The sequence below is a fragment of the Mastomys coucha genome, unplaced genomic scaffold (genome assembly GCF_008632895.1).
Source record: "Mastomys coucha isolate ucsf_1 unplaced genomic scaffold, UCSF_Mcou_1 pScaffold21, whole genome shotgun sequence".
Classification (NCBI taxonomy): domain Eukaryota; kingdom Metazoa; phylum Chordata; class Mammalia; order Rodentia; family Muridae; genus Mastomys; species Mastomys coucha.
The window spans coordinates 119,824,468-119,834,917 of record NW_022196904.1 but is presented as its reverse complement, the minus strand read 5'-3'; the positions used below and the strand labels follow the sequence as shown (position 1 = coordinate 119,834,917).

At 48.8% G+C, this 10,450-nt stretch overlaps 1 protein-coding gene across 23 annotated transcripts in view; it reads right to left on the bottom strand.

Moving 5' to 3' along the window:
* Tacc2 (transforming acidic coiled-coil containing protein 2) overlaps positions 1 to 10,450 on the bottom strand; it is a 220,974-nt gene that overhangs the window by 12,376 nt on the left and 198,148 nt on the right. For 15 of the 23 annotated variants that reach the window (XM_031388530.1, XM_031388533.1, XM_031388539.1 and 12 more), the window contains 4 exons: positions 9,285 to 9,456; positions 7,870 to 8,010; positions 6,923 to 7,012; positions 341 to 484 (listed from right to left, as the gene is read on the bottom strand). In XM_031388530.1, coding sequence (XP_031244390.1) covers positions 341 to 484; positions 6,923 to 7,012; positions 7,870 to 8,010; positions 9,285 to 9,456 — 547 coding nt within the window. The remainder of the gene's footprint in view (positions 1 to 340; positions 485 to 6,922; positions 7,013 to 7,869; positions 8,011 to 9,284; positions 9,457 to 10,450) is intronic. The other 8 variants (XM_031388542.1, XM_031388543.1, XM_031388544.1 and 5 more) reach the window with 2 other exon arrangements.

Here is a 10,450-nt window from a genome sequence, read left to right as displayed (position 1 = left end):
AAAAAAAAAAAAAAAAAAAGATGAAAATTTCTCACATAAAAGCAAGACTCCATCCAGAGAATTTCCCCAAGCAGGAGAAATCAAGACCCCAACCCCCACCCTCACCCTACCCAACTGAACAACTATGCAAAGTGTCTGTTTTATAGCAAGTTAGCCTGTTAGCATGGTGACCAGGCAGATTAGAACTCATGGGGTGTTGCTCATCTAGCCTGCAGTGTTTGGAGGACAGACCGTCTCCAAAGACACCAGTTTCACAGGTAAATAGAGTTATTGACACTGCAGACTCGGTTTCTATCCGGTGTCAAAAGCATGGCCCTTCCAGACACCACAGGTCTCATACCTCTGCTCTGGCAACTTGGAGTGCAGAGTCCAAGTCTGGCTGCTGGAACAGAAGGCCTGGGGGCTTCTCCACCTCGGTGGGCCCGATGCGTGAGTACAAGGCAGTTTTGGAGATGGAGACATCTGGTGGGTGAGCAGCTTCCCTCTGTGGAATGTTTTTTCATTAGAGAGAGAAAGAGAGAGAGGACAGTAACCACTAGCTGCGTGACACACAAGGCTGCACACGTGGCCTTGAGAGCTGCATTCACCCGCTCAGCTGCATGGTTTTGAAACAAAGAACATCGAAACTATGAGAAAGTGCAGAGACTCATGGATGAGAGCAATGCCAGGTCTGGGGGATGGAAAGCTTTCATACTGCACATGTGTAGGCACACAGAGGGGCTAATGAGACGGCAGCCTTTGTAACGAGGAACCCTGTGGGCCCAGGGTGTCTGCGGCCTGATTATCACGGTCATTCATCAGACGCTGAGCCAGCTAGGCACCATAAGTAGAGAGTAGTCGTTATTCTGCCGGCCTCAACTTCCAAAATAAAGTCTTGCTGAGGGATGATACTGAATGCTGGTGTGCACTGCCTAGTTTTCAATAGCTGAAGATTAGATCACTTTTGTACAACTGACCACTGCCAAATTTGGTTGTGCTCACATGGCTCCGTTTAAAAGGATGTGATCCGCACAAAATCAGAAGCCTTCTCTTGTCAACCTTGTCAACTCTGTCTGGATTTGAGAGTGTGTTGCCATTAGGTCTGCTATTTAACAGCAAAGGGGAAAGCTGGAGTCAATGACATTATCTATCTACTCTCCCTGATGAAGCCTGCCACAAGTGCTGTGCTATCCAGCCCAATCCAACTGACAACAGTTTGCAACTCTCTCCTGTTCTGTAGGCTTCAGTTACTAGCCTCAGAGAGACAACTGGGGGGTGGGGGGGTGGGGGGGTGGGAGGGGAGACATGGCTATTCTTCCATTCCACAGAACATTAAGCAACTCGCAACACAGTTGATACGTAGTGTTAGGAGCAGCATCAACCAGCATGGCCAGGCTCATCAGCCTACTTCCACGGCAACCCAAACATCCAATGGACCACTCTCAGTCCTATGCATTAACCTCGCGGTGCTGTCATGGCTGCCAGGGAAACTCGCACCACAGTCAGAGCACAAGTCCATGCTGCAGTGGGAGGCAGCGGTAGCCTGATGGGCAGAGCGGGACTGCTCCAATCTTGGAAAACCAGGAAAATAAACTGAGTGCTGAGCAGGGCGCAGTTTTACAGAAAGAGGGGAGGACACAGGAGGGTGAGGATTGAGACGGGATTTACGGGCGGGGCAGAACATTTATAACCAGCCTCAGCTCACACCTCACTATAGACTCAGGTCACTATAGAATCAGGTCACTATAGAACCAGGTTCTAAAGGACTAAGGCAGGGAAGCACTTAGAAAATGCAGGTACATGAGCAATGGATAGGACTGGAGAGGACCACTTAGGAACCATTAGTGTTCACATGCAAGGTGCACACAACGGTTTAGTTGTCCTAGAAGAAAACTGCTAAGACCTGTGTCTCATTGTCTCTGCCTGCCCTTGAGACCCTGAGCTAACCCTCAAGTGATACCTATATGTCATCCCACTCACTGAGCCTGCCTATCCCCAACTCATGGACCCCGACTCCTCCCCCAGCTCACTACCCACTACCTACTTCACCTGAATCTCACTGCCCAAGCCTGCTGGGAAATCCCTAGGCTCACCTTCAGTGAACCACCTTCAGAACCAGGAGCACACAGACCAGGTCAACCAGAGCATGGACTCCAGTCACATCGTCAGATGGGATGCCATGATTATCTTTCTCAGCTTCTGGTCCAGGGGGAAGTCTATGTTTCTAGGACATCTACCTAGAACATAAGCTACCAGCCCCTGATCTTCCTGAGGGATCAGCGGGCTGCCGATCCCTCAGGAGAAAGAGCGCCCCCAGGTGGCAGGGCAGAGGCTCTGCATGGAGGGCTTACCTTTGCTCTTGGCAATGGTTTATAGTGCTACTTCTCTGAAGGAAAACATCTCAGTAGTAATAGGAAAATTATACCTGGAAATTGCCATTTAATGGCTGTAGTTAGAAAAGCTCACAAACACAAAATTAGGAAGCGAACTTAAAAAGGAAACCCAAACAAACCCTATTCTTTTTACTTTAAATGTGCTCCTTAAAAGGGGGGTGGGGTAGCTGGGGAGATGGCTCAGTGGTTAAGAGCACTGGCTGTTCTTCCAGAGGACTCAGGTTCAATTCCCAGCACCTATATGTTGGCTCACTTTACCACTCTAGTCCCAGGGGATCTGACACCCTCTTCTGGCCTCTGTGGGTACCAGGTACACACACGGCACAGACACATGGCATGCAGGTAAAACAACCATACAAGTAAAGTAAATTTTCAAAAATGTGAGAAAAAAATAAACAAAATTTCAAAATGAACAGAATTTTGGAGCTGCTAAACTCGGTCTGGTACTTCTGAAGAGAGGCTGGGTCTAAGATTTTCAAAATGAGATGCAAAGTAAATCAGCAGCTCCTTGCAGTGCAAGAAAGAATTTAATAATGAAAATGAACTTCTTATCAGCACAGGGCTGGAGCTAAGTATGACCAAGGAGCACATCAGAAATTATTAATCTGCCCGATGTCCTTTGTAAAATAAGAGAGATTTCTAAATGGATGCAAAGGAGTCAGGCCCCATGGTGACATCCTTCATCCACCACCTTGGCATTTTCAATCAGAGTTCCAGGACCACCTCATTCCCTGCTTCCTACAGCTGCTTGCAAGATAACGAACTTCAGAATTCACACCTTGGCTCTTCCTTTCAGCCGTGAATGTTTTCAAGTAAAATTAAAAGGTTTGTCTCTTGCTAATATGTTAAGGTTAGTTATTTTTAAACCCGGCTTCATTTCTTACAATCCCAGCCTTGCTGCTTCACGCAAGAGGCCACCGGAATCCTATGAAATGGTCACATTTCCAAAGGCACAGACCTTTGCTGCCACCTTCAACCCTCTACGGGTTTTTACAAGCTGGTAACTGTGAGGTTCCTCAGGCCACTGTCTCCCCCTCAGATTCCTGAGCCACGTGTCTCCTGCTGGCCTTGACAGAGTCCTGTCACGCACTCAGGCCCGTACTTCTCCTTGTGACCCTTCCTTATTGCTAGGCCTTAGGGGATGGGGGCAGGACATCATGATCAAGGCCAGATCACTGTCCCCAGAACCGTCAGAGGCAGACTCAAATCTGAGACTTGGGGAGCCATGAGAGAAGGTCTCATAGATGAGGGCCAGGGACCAGGAAGGAGCTATGGTTGTAGAGGCTCACGAGAAGCCCAACAGGACCGATGCTGGTTTCCTGTCAATAATAAGCACTGTCCCTGACACGATGCTGTGTCGCTTGACAAGAATACATATATACTCTGTATTCCTCTGACTGCATTCTTGCTCGACCTCAAGACAACTCTAGGCACCCGCTCATCTAATCCAAGTCTCTCTCTCTCTCTCTCTCTCTCTCTCTCTCTCTCTCTCTCTCTCTCTCTCTCTCTCTCTCTCTCTCCCCCCCTCTCTCCCTCCCCCCCTCCCTCTCTCGGTAACACATGATTCCCCTCCTCTGTGTGGGAACTGTCCCCAACCTAAGGCTTCCTATTGGTCTAGTCAGGAACCTAGGTTGCCAGAACACATCTTTGCATCTTCATCACGGGTCCACCTTGTCACAAAGGCCAACAGGTCCAGAGAACAAAACCAACTTGTCATGCATGCAAAATTTGCCAACAGATCCTGCTAACTATACCTTGGAAGGCCTACGATAGGAGCTCTGAGTATGGGACTCAGGCTGCTGCACTGAGGTGTGTATTCAGAGCGAGTTCTCAGGCTCGATCCCTGGAGGACACACAAACTCAGCACCAGCAGAAGCAAGCGGGGGGTGGGGGTGGGGGGTGGGGTGGGGTGGGGTGGGGCGGGCGGGATGGAATAAGAAAGCCACAGCCCGGAGGGAGCAGGAGGGGAGTTACTGTACGAAAAAAATATATTTTCAATAATAAAGCAGGGGGTAGGGGTGATGAACATGACCTTTAGGAAGGGAAAGAGGCAATCCAGGAGGAGCTGGAAAGCTGAATATGATCAAAATATGTCGTAGGCACTTATGACGTTCTCAAAGAACCAAGTTTAAAAAAAGCATAATAAAATAAAGAGAAAGAAAGCCATAGGACCAACACCAGAGCCCCAGCAGCTCCATTTCTAACTGAGTCTGGGAAGGAGGGCACAGAACTTCTCACTGCAGTTCTGTGGAGCTGACCCAGCTCTGTCCACCTCTGAGCTGATCTAGGGAACAGCTGATTTTTCATCCCCTTAAAATGACATCCTTCCTCCTAAGTGATTCCATGTTTTTGTGTTGCTGCCAGGAAAATGGGGCCACATGACCCTCATCTGAGATCCCAGGGCAGCAAGGGCAACCTGGACCCCCGTCATTGTGTTCTATCTGTATACCCCTCCTCCGGTTCTGAGGAAGAGAGGAGGCACCAGCACAGACACAGGAGAGAAGCCCACAAGGGAGCTCCCTACAGTGAGGTCAAAAGAGCCCCCAGGAGAGGTCTGGTTATAGCAGGAGCATCTATTTTCTTACTATGCACCATAGTTACGAGGTATTTTCCAAAAGCAACACAAGCTACTATAGTAAATATTCCTCCCACCCTATGAGGGCTCTGGCTCTTCTTGGACAGAATATCCCTCAGGCATACATCTGAGCCTATTTGAATGTGACTAGTGCTTTCTCATAGCTTAAACTCTGTGAATCTGTGTGGCATTGCTGTCTAAATAAAAACTAGAGCACATGTGCTGAGGCTGCCGCAGACAGGATGCCAGCTCTGGCAGATTCTTAGAAGGAGACAGGGTACCTCCTTCCCAGGAGGCCTTGTACGTAGCCCGAACTACTACTCATCAGAATGTGCTCAACGCAACTCCAGTATTCTCCAACACAGGACTACACTGTACGTATAGTGGTCAAGCTTTGGGCAATTCACTTCGTCTTAACGTTCTTCTGCAAATATTCAAGAAAGAAATCTGGCGCAGGTGGGTTGTGGGGGGTGGGAGGAGAGTACAATCCTCTCCTGAAAATCCCCTTTCATGGCGATTCAACTCAAAGTTACACTTTGGCAACAAGGACAAGGACACCCCTGATTTCTGTTACATCTGTATCCCTGCCCTGTGTGCCACTGTTCCCAGTCTGGACACCCACATTGTGCCCACTTCCTGTCTTTGGGGAGGACTCGAGTTGGGATATAGCTAGTGAGATCCCATGTGTGGGCCCTTGGGACAGGGCAGGGCAGAGGTAGGCTTTCTGTTCCTAGACCATAGCTGGGAGCTTCTCTGCATATGACCCACGATGTGAGGTGAGGACAGGCAGGCAGGTCCACTGGTGACCCCTGTTCTAGTCCCCATGGGCTGGTGAACTCTGGATATGTGGCCCGTTTCCCGATCCATAAAGTGAGACATAGCCGTGCTTTCCCAGGAGAAGTGCTATGAACACCTTATTGTGCTGCTGCTTTGGCTAGCTGCACACACAAGTGTACGTCGGGTGTGCAGGCATGAACTTGCACGGGTGGCCTTCACCTCCCCAGGCAAATGTACTCTAATTAGTCTTATCTCAGAGACTGAAAAACTGAGGCTCGGCAAGGTTTCCTAAGTCATTCATGGCTCGAACAACGTGGGGTCCAGCCCTGGTCTGACACACAGTTCACTGGGCTGGCTAAACTCAAGGTGGGGCAGACGGTAGGACTGGAGCCACAGCTCACTGGCAGCATGAGGGTGAGGTACCAGCTCCATGTCGTCACATGTCGCACAGTTAAGAATCATTCCCAAGCCTAGAAGCCAGGCGGGAAGACTCTGAATGTCCTATCAACGATACATGCCACTCAAAAATCAAGGGAAACACACTCTGCTACTCCTTCTGTGGGAACAACAAAAAAGTATTTTCCTGGAATAAGCCACTCCTCTGCCTACTGTAACTGCCTGTATTGGCAACACAATGACAAAGGAGAGTGCAGTGACAGAGGTGGTATAGCCTACAACCTGAGATGTCTACGAAGGTTCTTTATTCTTCTCTAGCTCATCACCCAATGTCTTGTAGCAAGTCTCTTGTTTCAATTCCTACTTACTACTGACTCTTAGTAAAGTTGGATGGAATCTTCTAGAAAACAGAAAAGTTACAAATCACTTTGTCCCATAGAGAGGCAAAGGGGGTCTTTGGAAAGGAAGGTAACCCCAAGGGGGACTCTTCTTTTGTCCTGGTGAACCAGTGCTAGCCACTTTTACATATAACTAGTCTACCACCTTCTTCAAAGTTTTTTTTAGTCCCCTGCGCTACATGCCAGCTTCTCTCACTCTCCTGTGCTTGGCTGCCCTACCTCATCCCCACACGTGCATTCAGTGGGTGCTTGTGTAAGAGTCACACTTTCAGCTTCAGAGGAATCACCCTTCATGGGGACACCCACAATGCCCGCCTGGCCAATGGTTAGCAAAGCAGCCCTTGGAACCCCGTGGCACACACAGCATTCCCAGAAGGCAGCGCACTGCAGCGGCAAACGGGTACCTTGGTGTCCTGGCGGCTGCGGGAAGCCAGTGCGATCTGCCTGGCTAGCTTCAGGGCTTCTATCCGCATGACAGCAAACTCTAACTCCTCCTGCCCGAGGGGTAGGGATGAGCAAACCGTAGGGAAATGCATCAAGACAGACAGAAGGCTCTCCACATCCAGGAATGAATGTGCCACATAAAAGCATGACAGATACTTGTGGAAAAACATACGCTCAGCTTTCTCTCACAACCAACACCTCAGCAGATCATGAAACAGGGGTTTAAATTCCTTTTTTGAGAAAAAAAAAAATCACCCCTTTGAAGGTCTGTTAGGAAATATCATGTAGTCGAATATGAGCTAATCTTTAAAACAGGATGGTAGTTTTTGCTCTACTGTATTCCTTGATGTCTTCCCTTTTGTTTTTTTTTAAAGTTGGCCAGCACTTGCCGTAAATGGCCATGTATCTCTCAAATGTATGTTAACACTCTCTCTAGATCTGCCTCACCTCCTGGTCCAGGGGATGGTAATGTGAATGGCCAGATTTCCACTGTGGAGATAACTGCTCTGTTCCAGGTATAAAACTAAGTCCAGATGTTATCTCAATGGGAATCTGGGCTTGTCTTATGTACTTAAACATCTTGGTTTGACCTGATACTTCTGCCTTAGTGAATAAGTCATAAAGAAACACTGTCTCTGGGACATCAATACATCTGGAAAATGACTATTGGGACCAATTTCCCAATAGAAATAGAAACAGTCCGTTCAATATGTAATCACACAATTTTTATAATTCTGGCACCCTGGATATAGCACACACATATATCAGTGTCTGAGAGGAAAAGGCTTCGTCTGGAACATTCCCAATATGGCCTCATTAGGTCCTGCCTCAGCTCAATGTGGCTCAGGGGTTCATTTTCTACTGAGGTTTTGACAAACTCCAAAAAGGTCACATGTGGGCTACAAACCTGAAGTTTCTGGGCAAATACTGGGGGGTTCTTTTCTGCTAAGTCAGGCTCCAGATAGCCAAGCGCACCACAGAGAGAGGCAGGATGGGCCAGCCTGCTGAGGAGGGCATCTGCAGAGGCAAAGGCACCCTCCGGGGCTGTCTGAAGGCCGGCGGCAGAGAGGAAGATGGAAAATAGAGGAGAGTAGAAAGATATTGATTTCAAGCAAGGACCACACATCCATACACAGCACAGTGCTGCATTAAGGCTAAAGAGAACATCAATTAGTGGCTAATACTCTGACTGCCATCTGGACCTTGACTAGCAGACCCAGCCCCCTCTCCCAAGAGCAGGGCCTCTGATCTCCACCCTCCCACAGCCCCACAGCCCAAGCCACCCTTGTTCCCAGTGCAGAGAGAGCCACACAACCACTGCTTTTTATTTGAAAATCTCCACCGATGGGAGGCAAAGCTAGCTGATGGGTTTTCAAAATGCCAGCACAGTCCATCAAAGAAAAAAACACCGACGTTAAGTATCAAGGAAAGTAAGTTTGAGTAAGGGCTGCTTTCAATAGTAAAAAGATGATTTCAAACAGAAAGGCATCTCCTAATAGATTAGAAAGACTTCCAAATCAGAGGGCAACGCTGCCGGAGATGAACCATGGCCAAGTCTGCCACAGTATTTACAATGCCAAGTCAGTTCACATCTAGACCCTTTTATTGTTCACTAATTGCGTTTCTGGTATTGAACCCAGCATCCAACTGCCACATACATAGCAGGTGCCCTGTAAATGTCTGTAGCATGAGACATCAAATTGTCTAATATAGAACAAAAGCAACACGCTAAATCAATATCTCAAACCTGTCTGACGATGGCTGGGGAGGGGGTGGGGGGTGAGGCTGAAAGAAGTAAAACTATAATTGACCCAAGCTGGTTTGTGCAAGACACTGGAAGACCCTCCCGTGGATACTGCAGCCTCTAGGGAAAGCACATGTGACCTGCAGGAACAGTGACCTCATAGCTCAGGGCTGCAGATCCTGCAAGGCTTCAGGAGGGCTTGGGAGAGGAGACGTTGAAGTCCTGGACCATGAACAAGAGAAAACCTCCTACCCTGACACCTAGGAGAAACACAGCTGATCCTCGAAAGGAGGACATTTCTCCCTCTCCCCTTCTTTGCCTTGTTATATAAGCTACAGAAGCAGGGGCTGGCTGATCCCGGCTCTAGCTTGCTCACCAGTCCAGTTTCAAGGAGAGAAAAATGGAAACCAAGCCTTAACAAAGAAAGCACTTGGCTGAGAACTGCAGTCATCTCAGGAGAAACGAAAGGCCTTTCCCTCACGGTGAGACGTGGGGTCTCCTAGGCTGTGGTCCAGGGGCCTGGTGAAGAGTGACCACGAGAGAGGGTGCAGCCACTGAACCCCTCAGGCAACACTTACGATTTCAATTGCTTCTGCGGGGGTGCCCAAGGCCATGGCCTCCAGCTCCTTCTGGGAGGATTTTTCCGGCACCTGCAAGAGAGGCTCCTGATTGGAGGCCAGCCCTCTTGTGATAGGATGCTGGAGCTTTGCTGCTGCATTCACGAGGGCTTCAGTGTCCTCAAAACTGGACCTGAGGAAACAAAGTCAAACGTTAGGGTCTTCCTGGAGACTCACTGAAGTCTATTAGGAAGCCCTGGCTAAAGAGATACCTCACAAAAATCAGGACTTTCAAGTCTGTGTCCAAGGAGAGACAAAGGCCATGTCTTCAGTGGCTATCCATCTAGAGGCAAGCCTTAGTCCAGCCACATTTAAGGGCCAACTAACAAGGGAGGCACAGAATACAGATGCCTCTGTCAAGAAGACTGAGCCCTGGAGTTTAGGGACTAGCCAGTTGCTTGCTTGTACACTCTGAGGGAAGACTGTGTATCACACCCACTTTCCTTTCTTTGAAGATGGATGGACGCATGCAGCTTTGAGAAGATGAAGTAAGATGCTGTACAAATGCAGAGCATTCAGCACAGTGCCTGCCATATGGAACCACTCCTGGAGATGACATCCCTCACCACCAACACCTAAGCATCTGGACAGATGTCTGCAGGTCCCCAGTGAGCCTCAGAAACCAAAGCAAGAGCTTCCCATCCAGGCCAGTGACAAAGCAGGCATCTGGTCGCAGATGGGACCACCCGGTTGACAGAGCGACCCAGATGCTGGGACCAGCCGGATGATAGAGTAGCCGAAAACTATACCATTCAGAATGCGGACCCTGGGATATGCAAACAGTGGCACCCACATTAGTAAGAAATATGTCCTGCATTTTACATGTGCCAGGTATTCCGACATGGCTTTCCGTATATCATCTCCTAGAAACCAGGTTCCCTGTGTCTACCACTTGACTCCTTTGATCTCTCTAAATCCCTACAGTCACTTTATTCCTCTTACTTTACACATGGGGAAACTGAGGCACCAGGACACCCAAGTAATTCCCACCAGAGCTGGGACTTAAGCTCTCAGTTTTGTACCACACCGCCCCACACCGCCCCACACCGCCCCACACTACCCCACACTGGATAGATGACAAAATAAAGCTGAGTATAATTTGTTCTCCCTCCCTATCCCACCCCTCT